Source organism: Phaethon aethereus (genome assembly GCF_964289735.1).
Source record: "Phaethon aethereus genome assembly, chromosome: 2".
Classification (NCBI taxonomy): Eukaryota; Metazoa; Chordata; class Aves; order Phaethontiformes; family Phaethontidae; genus Phaethon; species Phaethon aethereus.
In genome coordinates this window covers 83,461,883-83,478,769 of record NC_138582.1, presented here as the reverse complement: position 1 = coordinate 83,478,769, position 16,887 = coordinate 83,461,883, and the positions used below count along the sequence as shown (strand labels likewise).

General features: G+C 36.6%; 1 protein-coding gene across 1 annotated transcript in view; it reads left to right on the top strand.

The window, feature by feature from the left end:
* Nucleotides 1-16,887, top strand: part of DNAH5 (dynein axonemal heavy chain 5) — a gene marked incomplete at both ends in the record, with an annotated part of 132,058 nt that overhangs the window by 17,760 nt on the left and 97,411 nt on the right. Inside the window, 9 exons of the mRNA XM_082015325.1 lie at nucleotides 317-532; nucleotides 2,974-3,081; nucleotides 3,822-3,907; nucleotides 4,664-4,985; nucleotides 9,560-9,766; nucleotides 12,115-12,286; nucleotides 13,553-13,698; nucleotides 15,858-16,020; nucleotides 16,530-16,772. Coding sequence (XP_081871451.1) covers nucleotides 317-532; nucleotides 2,974-3,081; nucleotides 3,822-3,907; nucleotides 4,664-4,985; nucleotides 9,560-9,766; nucleotides 12,115-12,286; nucleotides 13,553-13,698; nucleotides 15,858-16,020; nucleotides 16,530-16,772 — 1,663 coding nt within the window. The remainder of the gene's footprint in view (nucleotides 1-316; nucleotides 533-2,973; nucleotides 3,082-3,821; nucleotides 3,908-4,663; nucleotides 4,986-9,559; nucleotides 9,767-12,114; nucleotides 12,287-13,552; nucleotides 13,699-15,857; nucleotides 16,021-16,529; nucleotides 16,773-16,887) is intronic.

The following is a 16,887-nucleotide window of genomic DNA, read 5'->3' as shown; positions in this document are numbered from 1 at the left end:
TCAGTAAACACATCAAGCCCTGTATAAAATGGAGGGAACAGAATTTCATGCTAGCAAAGGATGGAATGTACAAATACATAGATGTGCAGTTCGTTCATTTGATGAAATGTGTGATCCTGTTAATGGTATTGTTGGGTTAGTTTTCAGAGACAAATTCTGTTACTGTCTTCATAGTGTTCAGGATTGTTTATTCATGAAAATTCTACTTGCTGTCAAGTTAGGTTAATATCTGTCTACATATATTTTGTTCTAGCTGATGACTGTGCCTCTTACTATATGCTTGACGTTCTCCTTTTAAATTCTTCTCTGATTTTAGGAGTATCAAAATTGCTTTCATAAGATAAAAGAGAAATTGGAACAAAATCCGTCTGAAAGACAATTTGATTTTAGTGAGATGTATATCTTTGGAAAATTTGAAACCTTTCATCGACGTCTGGTAAAGATAATAGATGTTTTCAATACTATGAAAACCTACTCGGTTCTACAAGAGTCTAAGATAGAGGGATTGGAAGGAATGATCACAAAATATGAGGTACACAGTAAATTTTGGATATCCTGTCAGTCTGACTTGAACTTTAAACAGCAAATAATTATGAAACTTAGAGAAGTGTTTATCAAGAGAAAAATTAACTCTGTAAGTTGTGCTAAAATTACTGGGTAATAGTTAGCAATGTAGATATGTGATTGCTGGGGAAGCGAGCAGACAAGATGAAAAGGAGCAGGTGGACATGTGAAAGAGGTATGTTAAAATCAAAGTTGATTGAAAAAAAACAACAAAATGGGGGGGCTTCGTAAACAGGAGTAGTTGGAGACCTGGTTTTGTGTTATGATCAGGAGAAAAAGTGCAACATTTCTGTCTTGACAAATGTTTTGCTAGCTATGAAAGTGTACTGTGAACAAAACTGCAGACTGTCTTCATCTCTTGTCCATTATTCTAGGGGTACCTGATCAGTGCCTGCCACTGAGGCTGGCTCCATTGCCATGGTGGTTGATGCTGCAGTCAGATTTTCCTTGCAGCTTGGGGTGAAACAAGCTCCAGTTCCATTTCTGTGTTGCATAAATACAAACAAATATAACTTTGATTTCTTGAACTAAGTACTTTAAAAACAAAACCAAAAAACATTGGACTCTCAGATTTGCGTTGTTTCGTTAAGGAAATAGCAAGATTAATTCCAGCAAAACAGATAATTAGGTTTACTTAAAATCTGTACTCTAGATCTAGTGTATAGTCATCAGCTTTGTGTTTTATCAGGGAAGAAAGGGTTACTTCACAGATGGCTATCTTTAGGATAAGGGGGTAGGAGAAATGACTTTGCTGGTTTGCTCTGGAAAGCTCTTCAAGTTTAGGCTTTTTCTTTTGTAACAGCAAAATCCCTTTGCTTGTTAGTATTACTATTTGGGTTTCTTTCCTGGTCCTTTTATTGAGTAGGAGTGAGACTTGAACAACAAGGAGCTCTTCTAAGAATATAAATACTCTAAATCATGTTCTTTTCCTTACTTCTTTCCAAGATTAACTTTATTTTCTAGCAAGTAGAGTCTTCCCTGCTTTTACTGAGCCTGAGTTAACTTAAATTGTTGTATATCTTCATTAGTGCAGTATCATAATTATGGCACTTGCAAATATTAAGATAAATGAGAAGTATTCAATGTATGGAGTTTGTAGGCTGCTTTTAGAGATCAGATGTGATACAGTGTCAGTACAGGCAAATATGGCATTCTAATACGCTTTACCCTGCCTTTTTCCTTTTTGTTATGGCCATCAGTAAATAATTTTGATCTAGTTAAGTAACCGTAGGATAAAATGTGAGCATTCCGTGGTCCATCCTGGTTTGATTCACTCCCTGTTGCAGTCTGAGGTTTTGATTCCCTGACTGCATCCTTCACAGTAGCCAGTTTTCTCAGTCTTCTGAGAAGAAACCTGGACACATCTGGAAGGATAGCTAGGTCCAAGACTATTCCACATGGGCAGGATAGGTGTGGGCTGCTCTAGGTTTTGCTCCCTTCACCGGTCTCTAAAGCTGTGCCACCAGGCTTCTCAGCAACTCAGGTTGCTGAGAATTTTCAGATCATGCTGTGAAAGGTACTGTTTTGGTAGGCTGGAACACAGACGCTTCATTTATTTGGGGCATTTGTATTTGAAAAGCTGCCTGTGACCATTAGCCCAGGCTGTGATGCAGTCTGCAAACTGTACAGATATACCACATTATCCATTGCAGCACTTAAATCCTAAGTTACTAGGAAGTTAATTTCATGTGGGGGTGGGTAGGTAAGGGTAAATTATATGTGCTTAGGTAGAAAATACTACATGGAAGGTTCTGGATAGTATACATAAAGGGCAGAAAGTGGTTGTAATTTTTTTAACAGTGACAAAATTAGGTACTGAAGGATTTGACAGTGCTTCAACATTAGAAATCCTTTAACTGTGTGTACAGCTCAAGGGAGATGCTGATTAAGATGTACTTTCACTTGAGGGGACAGCAGCTATGTAAGAGAAGCCAGGAATAAGAAGTCCTGGGCTGGTGATGTGCTGTATCTTACTGTGACTTTTGAATAGTCTGTTTTTCTATGGAATCAGTTAAGTTAAAGACATGAAAAATACTAATGTGAAAGTGTTTTTCTATGTTGAACTTTGTTAACCTTTAAATAGAAATAATGAACCTTTGCATGAGAGAATATTTAATGGGTAACAAATGTCTGATGAAAAGCAAGAGTCTGAATTTTCTGTCAGTTCTAATTGACTTAAAACACAAGTAAATAATATAAATGAAATTTATATGGCCATTGCACCAACTTGTTTCCTGCAAATATGTCATTTAAGTGGTTTGCTTATATGGCTCAGCAAATACTGGTAACTAATGGCAAAGGTAAAATGTGAGTGTTCACAGCCCGTTTTGCTAAATATTTTGATGTGGTAAGGCTTTTTGATAAGACAGGTGTTTCATGGTAACTTTCTTTTTCTGTGAAACTGTTTAGAGCATTGTTGACATCATGAAGAAAAGGCATTACAATTTCTTGGATCAACGGAAGACTGATTTTGACCAAGACTATGAAGAGTTTTGCAAACAGATAAATGATCTTCATGTAGGTTTTATGATTCAAATAAGTATTTAATTTACTGATGAATCCTCGTGAAAACAAGAATACCTCTATCTGAGTTACCACCAAAAAATTATGCAAATCTCAAAGTTTGTATTCTGAAACTGAAAAAATATTCTAATATCTCTCCACTTTAAAGCTTGCATTTATTAACTAACTTTGAGACCAGTTTCATGGAATAGGCCAGAAAGGGCCTTGAGGGCCTCCCAACAAAAGGATTTTTCATTACTGTACTTTAACTGGAAGTTTTGCTAGCAAGAATAATGCAAAAATGGATGATTTCATTGGGTGAATGGCAACGTAGCACAAATAAGTCAAATAATTAACTTTCCCATATTTCTGAAATCACGAGTTGGTGGAAGGAACAGGTATCTGTAGAAGAAAAAAATTAAAATACATGGTTTGTTTGCTTCGGCTGCCAAAGAGGTAAGCAAGCATTATTTAAGGGCTCTCAGCTTGGTGGAACATGTGAGGGTACAAAAGCTTTTGTTGATTGCACCGCTACAGAGGGAACTTGGAAAGAAAATGCCTTGAAAGTTGGTTGTATTTTGTTTAAGTCTTGAGGGAAGGAAGAAAGGTAAAATTGATACTTACTGAGGTTAGTTCCACATAAACAGATAATGTTCTAATATACTGCATGATAAATTCTGTTAAATAATACCTGGCATATTTGAGGTGTGTGCCTTACGTAGTTCTCTGCTGTAGAATTATTTGCTCTCCTTCAGGATGAATTAAGGATTTTCATGGACATCACTTTGGAAAATATTCTGAACACTGAAAGAGCACTGAGTATGTTGAAGAAATTTGAAAGGTACTATGTCCTATCTACATTGCTAGAATTCTGCCAGGCAATGGAAATAATGCTTTGAGGATGGTGGGAAGTGGGGAGAGCAGAGTAGGAGGCATCTCCTTAAAATACAAACAAAAAACAACTCAACCTCCTCTCACTCAACTGTTCAACTCTGTTAAGGGGTGCCTTCTCACCAGTGGGGATGAATAAAACACATTTTTTGTATTGGAAAATGCAAAATATAAGTGAACTTTGAAATTCACCTTTCAAAATTAGCATAATACTTTATGGAATACTGTTAGCATATTTGCCTTGAACAATGGCATTAATTTGTTACCACAGTGCAGTTAGGAGAGAGTAAAATGCTTGTATTGGGAAACAGTGAAATTTGTCTCATTAAATTCACATTGTTGCAAAGCAGCCTCAGTCTTTATTGCATCGGTTTTCTTATAATACTCTGTTTAATGGAGTAGACTGCTAGTGGCGGATTGGTTACAGTTCGCTGCACATAATTTTAGCTCAGTGTGTGAAAACAGTGACGAAATACTAAATGTGTAGGCTTACTTGGAAACTTTTATCATCTGGTCTAAATCTTGGTTTCTTGGAATCAGATTGTGACAGCTTTTGTTCAAGTTGTAGTGAAAACTCTGCTGCTAAAGTAGTTTTTTTCTAAAGAATGTAAGGGAATTCGGAACAACTGTATTTTCCAATAATGCATAAGAAGAATTTCAGAAATATTGAAGGAATTTTTTAAGTGATTGTTATTTTTCTAAGCAGATTACAAATCCCGAGTCTTGGCATTGATGAAAAGTACCAGAAAATACTTCAGAACTATGGTCATGACATAGAAACAGTTTGTAAGATCTACACTAGACAGAAGCAGGACCCTCCACTGGCTCGTAATCTGCCTCCAATAGCTGGTAAGATCTTGTGGGCACGCCATCTATTCTATAGGATCCAGGAGCCCATGGAGACTTTCCAGCGGCACCCGGCTGTTCTGCAAACACCAGATGGCAAGCACGTAATCCGCAACTACAACAAAGTAGCAAGAGTTCTTGTGGAGTTTGAGGTGATCTACCACAGGGGATGGCTTCAGCAGGTAAAACAGACGATTTCGATTAGGATATTTCTTTTAAAAAAAATGTGGTGGATTTTTGTTGTTGATAGACTAATTAAACATCTAGCTTTACAGACCAGATTAGGTTCTTCTTGTTTCAGGCCACAGTGAAACACTGGGTTACAGCAGTGTGAAGGAATCTCTGGTTAATAGCAGTAGTCTGGCATGGTAAGCTGTAGATTTAGGATGCCTCTTAAGTGAGGGATGGAATAAGAAAAAGTACTTTATAAGAAAGTGTTTTTATTAATAAACAGTGCCTGTACTGCCTGTAGCTGAATTTAGGAGAAATTGAAAGACCTTCATTGTAACTAAGAAGTTATAATGAAAAATATTTATTCTGGAAATGTATAATGAAGATTCAGTGGTAGCCTTAGCTACCCCTCTGTCTATGCTATGTCTGACACACTGGTGCAAGAAGATCATATGTTGGGAGAGAAGTTTTGTCAGCTGGTTGGCTTAAGGTGAAAGCAGACACAGAGGTTTCCTCTGGTCTGGACATACGGATTTGTTTTTTGAGTGATAATCCATGGGTACACTCCAAGTGAATCTACATGTAAAAATCATCCACTCTCAACAGATGGAGCATCCTGTAGAATTAATGGCGTACTCATTTGAGCCTGTTGTGCATTAACCCTGATAGGCAGCTAAGCACCACACAACTGCTGGATCACTTCCCCCCTGCCCCCGAATGAGACAGTGAGTAAGAAAGGAAAAGTAAAAGCAATAAAACTTGTGGGTTGAGATAAGAAGTTGTTTAGTATGTGGAGGAAGAGAGAAAGAAAACAAAATAAGCGTTGCAAAGGCAATCACTCACCACCTCCTGTGAGTAGACCAATGTCCATCCAGTTCCAGAGCAAAAGATGGCTAACCCCCCTCAACCCCTGCCTCTCTCATTTTATTGCCAAGCGTGACATTATATGGCATGGAGTATCCCATTGGTTATTTTGGGACATCTGCCTGGTTTTGTCCCCTCCCGACCTCTTGTGCACCCCACCTCAATCTATTCACTGCAGGGGGTAGAGTGAGAAACAGAGGTGGACTTGATGCTGCGCAAGCTCTGTTCAGCAATAGGTAAAACATTGGTGTGTTATCAACATTGTTTTGATTGCAAATCTGAAACAGCACCATACAAGCTGATATGAAGAAAATTGACTCCATCCCAGCCAGACCCAGTACAGAGCCATTTCATTTCCTGTCAACCGTTTGGTAAGGCAGAACACTTTATAGTCTGAGTATTCTTCAGAGAACATGGTTTACCTTAAGTTCTAAATATCATTTGACTGATTTTACTCTCTTGGGTTTTGTACATAGAACCTCTGACTGCTTTCGTATTATCAGATGTCTTCTGCAGCAGCTACTTTATAGCCTTGAAATCTCTGCAAATTTCTACTATCCTATTGGCATATTTTCCACTTCCAGTTTCTTTGTTGCCTTGTCAAAGAGCCTGTTGTAGAAAAATTGCCCTCAGCCTCTCCAGTCTCAAAAAGAAGGGTCACAGTCTCCAGATGACTGTTTTGAAGGTGGTGGCACAGTGAGCAATGCATCTGCCTCTTGTTCTTGGAGCTCAGACCCAACTTTTGTATAAATGTGAAAATCTCTGGTGCTGATAAACATCAGTCTTCTCAAAGCTAATCTTAACATTAGACCTGAGACCGGAGGTTCCTTATGTCTCCTGTCCAATCTGAATATACTAAGATTTCCTGACTCTTACTTCCCCCTTCACACTTGCATTTGTTGTGAAGGTTTAAAGGATCATCAGATTTGTCTGATACTGTAAGTGGGAGTGTTTCTGTCAATTTAATATACTAAAACAGGAGAAGTGACTACAATATTGGAGGTTGTATAATATGCTGTATTCAGATTGCCTTGGCTCTGGTGCTGGATATATGTTACTGATGATTAATCTGGTGTTGACTGCCAGTTGGGAATCAATAAACCTGAAGAGTATTACCTCAACTGTTCTTTCATTATAGGTCATGTTTCAGGTATATCAGATCTAAGTTTGGCACTACTGACCTCTGTATAATTGGTTCTCCTCCTGGGCAGTAATGCAAATTGCCATTGTTGTACTTAGAAATGTCTTTAACTTCAAGTACTTCTGGTAGCTTGAGGAGCCCATCTTTGATTTCATGTTTTCTTCACAGAGAGCTGGTAGGGTATGTATATCCCTAATGTTTTATGGAAGAGGAACTGTGATGCTTCAGGAAGCCTTTGGCATTTATTTAGTGTTTCTATCTTGGACTCTGTTTCGGTTTTGATGCCAGTGCTGTGCTGGATACCTGCATCGTTCCAAGTATACTGATTATAGTTTTCACTGAATTGTACCTGCTGCTGATCTCGTGTCCTTGCTTGGGCACTTTTAAGATATGTTCCCTGTCTCAGCTATAAAGACTAAGGAGGTTATATGCTCCTTGCGGGGCTACATCTGTCTCCTTTGGCTAGATGATCTATTGATCAGATTTTCTGACATGTACCTTGCCTTGACGGAGCAGTCAAGTACATTCTCCTTTCATCTTTTACAAAATGACTGTAACATCCAAGGCACGTCCCCTGAACTGGTGCCTTTGTGAGGCCCTAGTGATCTGTGATCCGATTCTGATCATGTGCTAAAAGTAAATGTCTGGTTTCTCTTATAGCAGAGTCAAATTATACTTGGCAGCCATATAAACTTGCTGAGCCTGCTCCAACCTTATGCTCACTAGGTCGGAATAAAGGGAGGTGGGTTTGAACACAATTTCAAGTATTTGAAACAAGGACACGTGCCTTAAAAATACATGAAAAGTATATCCACTTTAACATCAATGCACTTGTCTACCAGATATGGCAAAAAAATCTGACTACTGTTGTGTCTCTTCCTGAGGCAACAAGAGTGCAGGTGGATGTGGACATGTTTATCATAGAACACAAGGTGGAGCTCCTGCTCTACTCCTAAACAAAAAAACCCGAGAGGGGAGCAGGTGTCCTGTGAGGAATACGAATACAACAGAAATAGGGCTGTAGCTCCTACTACTTTTTATTTTCTACACAGTGGAAATAATTAAACTTAGTGGCACTTTTTGATATTTCAGGATATTTTTTTCCCCTTTTACCTGTTTGCTACTGGATGGTTTAGAACCTTTTTTAAACAACACTTTTAAACACTTTTTTAAACAACATAAGATTTAAAGCCATCACTTTTGTGCTATAGCAAATGATGTTCAACTTGGTCATATTAAAATAATAAAATATGGGGAAGTGTGAAAGTTACTATAATTCTATGGAAGTGTAAGATTTGTGCCTTCAATGTACCCCTTATTTCTGTTACTTTAATAATGGAAATTGCATGGGAAAAAAACATAAATGGGAGAGGAAGAGATCTATAGTTGGAATAATGAGTCTGCAGTCCAAAGAAGTGTGCAGTAAGGTTTGCTGGTGAACTTTGAAGAAAAAAATTTAACTCCAATTTAAGGCAGCTGTGCTGAGTGACTTTGATGCTAGTGAATAGAGTGTGACGTCTTCACTGACAATACTTGGTTAGATGATTTCTTGAAAAAGGGTGTGTAAAGTATCATGATAATATATGATACAGCTGAAGGAAGCAGTAAAGTTAACTATATTTTAGACATTGAAAGAGGGTGCAAATTTTCAGTGTGTGTTCCATAAAAAAAGAAGTACGCTAAAAGAAATCAATGGGTCATGAAACTGTTGCTTAAAAACAAGCTACTTCTAAATGTTCTGTGATACATTAAATTTGTGAAATGAATAAAAAACAATAAAATTATGTCAGCAAAAGGACAACTGGAAAATAGGAATAGCAGCAAAGTTTTTAATGTAGGAAAGATTTCCCTACCTAAGGCATGACTTCTGGTATCAGCCAAATTTTCCATGTTTAGTGGTCTTATTAATGCTCTTCCTTCTAATCACATGGAGAATAAATGGTATTCTAATATTCAAATAAGGCAGTTAAACCAATAGTGTCATTAGGCTTCCCTTTTAAGGATTAAGAAAAAAAAAATCTATATAAAGATTAATTTTGGTCTTTGTAAAAGTTTCCCTGAGGTTGGATATAATTGGGAGTTCCGTTAAGGTTGGAGTGTGGTATATCTGTTAGGTAGTGGAAGACAAGTGAAAGGAGAAATGAGGATAAGTTTATTCAAGAGATATCTGAAGAAGTTATCCAAGAATAATTTAGTCCTTTCTTCCAACCTTAGAGGTTGTGTGCAGTCTTATTGCAGATCGTACAATAGGTTTTAAGGAGGTGGGAGTTCAGATTTAAGAGGTTTGAAGTACGAAAGTCTATGGCTCTGCTTTTGATGCTGGACCATGGAATGCAGCTTATGATATCCAAGAACCAACAGAAAAATGTCTGTCAGGTAAAGAACAGTTAATTTGATTGTTAAGCATTTGGGCACATAAAAACTGTATTAATAAAGTATCTTTGTTGATTCATACCATACCAGTCTTTATTGTCAACAATACCTGATTTTAGTATCTACCAAAGTGATATTTACGTTCAAAACAAAGTATTTTGTTGTACTGGCTTGTCTGATCAGGAATGATGACTTTGTTTCCTGCAGATTGAATTAACTAAAAGAGGACTTCAGGCATCTCTCTTGGTAAAAGCTTCAGAAACAGGAGAATTATTTGTGAATTTTGACCCCCAAATATTAACTTTAATCAGAGAAACGGATTGCATGGCTCACATGTGTCTTGAAATCCCGCCATTTGCAAGTATTATTCAGCAGAAGAGAGACTGGTATAAGAAGATTATCAACAATTTGCATGTGGGTTTATTTTAGTTACTTTATGTATGTGTAGTGTACATTAAGGTATCTAGGCTCTATACATGTGAAAGAGGAAACAATGAAGATCAACTATTATGCATTAAGAAAACATTGGCAAATCTATTTTTTATCTTTGACTGTCATGAGGCACTTTTAAAAAGAATTTCCTGGCTTTGTACTTTCTGTGGAGTCACTTCAAAGATACACAGGTTTAGGGAAACTTTGCAGAGCTTGGGAAAGAGATGAGGAGGGGGAGGAAAGGAGACTTACAAGGTTCCTTGTTTTGTTGCCTGCTTTCTAAATGATAAGCAATTTATCTCTCAATTCAATAATGTCATCAGCACTGGATACACTTTGTTTTCAGAGAATAACTGTGAGGGAGGAACAGGCGATACACCTAAAAGTGTAAAGCATCCAGCAAGGAGCAGCATAGTTCCTGCACCAGTGTTTTATGCAGATGTCTGTGGAATAGTTTAAAAAAGAGAAGCTAAAACTTCCCTCTCTCTCATCTTTTAAATCATTGGGATCATATGGTCTGCCTATGAATAGACAAGGTTCTTGATGACTCAAGATGAAAATTCAAAGATAGGTGTCCACAAAGCTATAGCTTCAAAGGGCTACTTGATTCTGAAATGAGGAAAAAAGTGTCATGTTAGGCGATAAAGTTATTGCAAGGATTGTTTTACAAAACGTGAAACTAGATCAGCAGGTTAAAGATGCATTAGAAACCAAAATACCATATTAAAGTTCTGGTAAGGTTGGTCTAATAAACTGGTGAAAAGTTCACTTAGCTGCATTTTTTTTCCTTGGGCTTTTTGCTTCCTGGAACATCCATTTAGAGATTGAAATTTGCAACTCTTTTTCTATGTTGTGGTTTAACACTGGTAGGCAGCTAAGCATCACACAGATGTTCCCTTACTCCCAGCAGTGGGATGGGGGAGAAAATAGAAGGTTAAAGGAGAAAATATGTGGCTTGAGATAAAGACAATATATTAGGGAAAGCAAAAACTGTATGCGCAAGCAAAGCAAAATAAGGAATTAATTTACTGCTTCCCATTGGCAAGCTGGTGTTTAGCCATTTCCAGGAAAGCAAGGCTGTATCACAGTTACTTGGGAAGACAAATGCCATAGCCCTGAATGTCGCCCTTCCTTCTTCCTCCCTCAGCTTTATTTTTAAGCATGGTGCCATAGGTATGGGATATGCCTTTGGTCAGCTGGGGTCAGCTGTCCCAGCTGTGTTCCCTCCCAACTTCTTGTGTGTCCCCAGGCTACTCACTGGCAGGGCGGTGTGAGAAGCAGAAAAGGCCTCGATGTATGAGCAGTGTTCAGCAATAGCCAAAACATCGGTGTGTTATCAACACTATTTTAGTCACTTTTTAAAATCTAAAACATGGCACCATATGAGCCATTATGAAAGAAACTAACTCAGTCCCAACCAAAACCAGTACAATCTACAAAGATGAATTTCCATGTGAAGTAGTACTTGCGTTATTCTAAAGAGCACCAAATAGTGAATTTTGTCCAAAAATAATGAAACCATTTTCCAAACAATTAATTACAGTTTCTTAAGAATTTTACTGATGTACATCCATGGCAATTTTCTTAATTTAAATTATGATAAATATATGTATGTGAAGAGGTTCAAATAAGTGTATAAAATGATCAGAGGGATGGAACACCTCTCCTATAAAGACAGTTGGGGTTGTTCAGCCTGGAGAAGAGAAGGCTCCAGGGAGACCTTATTGCAGCCTTCCAGTACTTAAAGGGGGCTTATAAGAATGATGGGGACAGACTTTTTAGCAGGGTCTGTAGTGATAGGACAAGGAGTAATGGTTTTAAACTGAAAGAGGGCAGATTTAGACTAGATAAAAGGAATAAATTTTTCCTGATAAGGGTGGTGAAACACTGGAGCACGTTTCCCAGAGAGGTGGCTGATGCCCCATCCCTGGAAACATTCAAGGTCAGGTTGGACGGGGCTCTGAGCACCCTGCTCTAGTTGAAGATGTCCCTGCTCACTGCAGGGGGGTTGAACTAGATGGCCTTTAAAGGTCCCTTCCAACCCAAACTATTCTATGATCCTGTGATTACTGGAAGAATCAGTTTGTTTGTTGTGTTACTAATTATTGTGGTAGTATCTTTTAAAAGCTTAAAAATAACTGACATTCAAAGTCATATAATACATATCCTATTTTCCAGATTATGATACTAATATCAGAAGTTCTTTTTCTAGAAACATTGAGAAAGAGGAGTGCTGTCTGGGTAGACAGATATGACAAGTGATTAAAGCATCTCCCAGGTTCTGTGATTCTATAATATTAACTAATGCTTTCATTCTCTGTTTATTTCAGACGATGCTGGCAGAATATAAAAGAATTAAACTGAAAATACAACACCCTATTGAACAACTGATGGCTCCTCGGTTAGCAAATGTAGATGAAGCCATACAGCCAGGTCTAATGTTACTAACCTGGACATCCTTGAATATTGAGAAATATATTAATATGGTTTTTTACAAGCTAGGTAAGCCACTTGCTTCCTTCCATTAACTTCTGATTTTTTGTTACTATACAAATGCAAACTATACTATTAGGCTTACTATCCTTTATATGATTTGCATTTAATTGATGTATACATGAAATAAATCAGAATTTTCACCTGTCCTGTACTTCATGAAACCTCTGCTTTATAATACCACCTTCTTTTTGTCTTGCATATTTGTCAAATTTTTACTAGTATAGTTGGGATGGCAGTTAGGATTAAACCAAGCATAAAGTAGTGTGCAAAATGTCCTGTGCATTCTGAATTCAAAGAATGATAGCTACTTTTTAAAAGAGCTTCTAGGTTTCAGTCTTTTTCTCTGTTTCTCTAATGTACAAAACAAGTTCTCAGGGAGTAATATCTTGACTGAGTTGGCACTCTCACTGCTCCATAGCTTTTCATATTAACCTTTTTTTTTTTTAACATCAGTCTAATGCACACACATCTTGGTTAACAGTTTTAGAAAACAAATGGACTTGTAGTCTTTTCAAAAGATTATCACAAGATTGCACTGAGAGCATATTGTTTCTGAAGATACAAAGTTCCTTTTACTTCAGCTTAATTACTACATCAAACAGATTTTGTTTTTTGAAATTATTTCAGTAGTTACAGTGGGAATTTTCTTTAGTTGAAATGGCAAAGTAAAACGCATTTTGGATGCTAACCTGACATTACACTCAGTTTAATTTTGAATAATATAAGTAGTTTGAGTCTGGAACAGGCACCTTACTGCTATTTCAATTTCAGCATTGAAAGCAAATTGCTATTAAACTGTGAAAATTCTAGTGATTGTTTTCTGTTAACTATTATTTGACTTCTAACAGTTTTTTGAAGGATAGACATTTTATTTGTCAAAAGTTTCTGTTGCTAGTAGGTTCTCTCTGGTAACTAATTAAAAGTATAGGAGAAGAAGTATTCCTGGACCTCAATTGAATTTTAATGTCTTTGTGTTTGAAATGCATATACTTTAAGCTCCTCTTATATATATTTATAATATTTTGCCTGTTATCTTTTAGGATATGGATAACATATGCTAGATGAGCATATGTTACGCAAAAAAATAATTATGACTTCTGTGGTGAACCTTGCCATGAAAGTTTAGATGTTTGAAGTAAGCTGGTTAAGGTGTAGAATTCATATAAAATTGAATATGATAATTCGTTGAAGTAAAAATTTAAGCAGGAATCTGCAAAGACTATTGTTTTAAACTTTTAAAGTTTGTCTTGAATCTTCTGTTTGCTTCAAAAGCTGGGCTGGAGTTATTGATTGATCGAGTGAATGACTTGGTTGAATTTCGTATTGATGCTGTCCTTCAAGAAATGAATAGAGTGCCACTCTGTAAGTTGCCAGAAGATGAACCACTGAGCTGTGAGGAATTTCTCCAAAAGACTAAGGTTATTAGATAAAAGTGTCATAAAGAAGAGTTCAATGACTTTGAATTAAGATATTTTCCCTTTTTTGTGAGATAAAACCAGTGCAGAATTAATGAAGCATGCGTGGGAAACTGAAATAAGGAGATCCCCACTTGCTTGGCTGGATCCTTAAAAAGGAACAAAAATACCAAATGCAAAGAGGTTTGAGCTGAGATATTATTTTCTGAGCTTATAAATGTCAAGCTAAGTACTGTATGATATTTCTTTTATGCTTTGATATCACTCAAATGTTTTTTCCTCTGTGTTAGTATCTTTTTTTTTTTCATTGTTGCTAGTTAGTACCTTTAAATAAGGGAATTGCTTATCTGATACCTCTGAATAGCTCCAAAACTAGTGCACTTTGTTGCCTGGGAGAGTAAATACTATGGAAATTATTGTGTACTGAGTATCTTTGTTAATCTCAAGCTCTCCTGAGCTGGTAATGGGATGTGCAAAATATATTCAGAAGTACCTGGGTGAAGGTGTTCTGGGAAGAGCCACCTCCCCTTACCCCATCAAAATACTTTCATACTGAAGAGGATTAACTGTAAGCATGTAATCAGTTAGAGAGCTGATTAAGCTAGTAATAAAACTGAATGTCAGGATGATTTTTAGGAGGCTATAGTGAGATATTCTGGCATCTTGGTATATAATGTCTAACTTGTGTTTTCTCCTGAAATAAACTTTGCTTTGGAAGATTAGGTCATGTAGATAATCCCCATCCCTGGCCTCTTGTAGCCATAAATACTACAAATCAAAGTTCTGTTTCTCTTAGTGTATTTTTTGGCCTTTCTTCTTTTGTCCCTTGTAATAGCTCACCTTGTTAAATACAAAGTAAAACTTGCAATATTTTATGGAATGAATGGTATTTTGTAAGCCTCACAATCCATAGGGGTTTTTTTTTTGATCCTGCTGCTGCTTTCCTGATATACTAAAATGTATATTCACTAAAGCAAAAATATGTGAGAGTGAGCACAAAAATTTTCTGACCACTGTGTGATTATTGACATTGCTTAATGTTGATTTTCTGCAAGAAAACTTGAACTGCTACATAGGAATTACAGCACCACAACAGCCAATCGATTTGAGTTAGCAGAGTAAGTGGTATACTAACCCCAGCTATGGGTACAATGAAAATAGTAATAACGTTTGTAAGCTTAGTGTAGGTTTTAATTAGAAGAGACTAGAAATAAGTTCTATCACCTAATAGGTATCTTTAAGTTTCTAAAGAAATTGCTGCAACAAAAATAGTTAGACAGTAGAAAAAAACCAAACTACTTTGTTTAGTAGTTGCTGTGATATTGCAAATCAGATCTGGCTTCTCTCTCAACTTGACTGAATCATTAGGAAGATCAAAGATTGTGTCTTAAAATTTGGAAATGACTGAATCTTGCTAATGGCTGAATTTTTCCAATTACTGATTTTTAATTAAACAGAGGTAGCCAGGTTTGATTAAGCTGTCAAAAATAGGAGATAATAAAGAAGAAAAAAAAAAAAAGGCAATTAGAGTTAAAAATTATAGTTGTCCAAGTCATACTTTACCAATTTAACCATAAAGAATAAACTGCACAATAGTTTAATATATTTCCGAATTTTTTTAAATCTCATTCTTTGATTCCTTCTCCCTGCAGTTAATAATTTTCTTGTTTATTCTAATCATAAATACATCTTTTGATAGATTTTTATCTCCTATCTAGCTACAAATGGGAAAAATGATTGGCTAATACTCCTTATTGCACAGCCAAGTAATGCAAAATGGCAATGATTAAAAGAAAGGTTAAATCTTCCATGTCTAGATTGGAAAGTCAAGAAAATTAAGAAGCTCTTCTTTTGGGAGCCCTTGAATGGAAGTAGGCTTTATAAATGTTGATTCATGATATTAACTATGGATGAGTCATATGATTTAGGAAACAAGCCACAGCAATTTTTGAAGACATTAATGATGTCTCGTGTGGCACAACAAAGAATCCAACACTGAATATTTTGTAACAATACAATTTAAAAATAATGTTGTGTATTGATCTTTTTTTTTTCCCAAATCTGAGGCCTTGACATTTGTGTTAATAAAGGCTGCTATGACTGTAAAATAGACATGATAACTGGGAAGATAAGAACATATGTTTGTTTTGGTTTGATAACAGGAGCTCTGTAGAAAAGGTTCGCAGACTTTACATTTAAAAAGCTTGCTGGTGGAAGACGCTGTTAATGAGCTGATTAACATGTTACTTGACACTGAGGTACAGGTCAGAAAAGAAGATGAGAAGTCAGTTCTACACACTGGTGAAATAAGGGGAAAAAACACAGGTAAAAAGATTGTATTGTAACTCTGTGCTTATGTTTTTTTGCGTGCTGATAGTATGAGTTGGGGGATATTGTAGCTTAGCTGACTGAAGTTTCAATCAGTATCTGATGTCTAAAGACTTCTGTTTGAATTTTGCCAGGATAGATTTGCCAGATCTTCTAACAATCATCTATAAACTGCAAAATAGGTCAATATTATCAGTCTATCTTGTATGTTGAAATGTTAATGCCATAGAAGCAGCTACTTACAGGCCTTGGTTCATTGCTGGACTTCTTAGAGAAAGGATATAAGAAATAATACCTAAATTTTGATGATAGTCATTCCAGTTTGTACTGAGTAGAGAAGGTGGATAGGAGTAAAAGGACTGTTACATTCAGGTACAGAGTACAAATTAGTATAATCTGCCCTTCTGTAAAATTTAGCTGTATTTCAGACACCTGTGGAGGTGTTGCTTTATTCTGTTTTCAAGTCTCTTAAGTTAATTTAACTAACTAGATTTATGATGTTTTAGCAACAGAAGAGGAAAGAAGATCAAAAAGTTTGACTTCCTCCCAGAATTTCAATGAGATACGGGCTGGACTGTCTCCTCCAGCAAAGAGGAAGAGAACGGATTTGGAAATGTTAGAGGAAGAAGCCAATGAACTGCTTTCCCACTTCAATCATTGTAATATTGATGCCCTTTTAAAAGTCATTCGAAACACTCTGGAGACCATACGCAAGCGCATCCATGCATCTTCCATGACCAACTTCTTAGGTGGCCATATTGCAGTACTTCGCTTTCTTAGCCTATAAAAAGAAATATGTAAATGTAATATCTCAGAACTACATAAAAAAGAGCTACATATGTAAAAGAGGGGAAAACAAAGGGA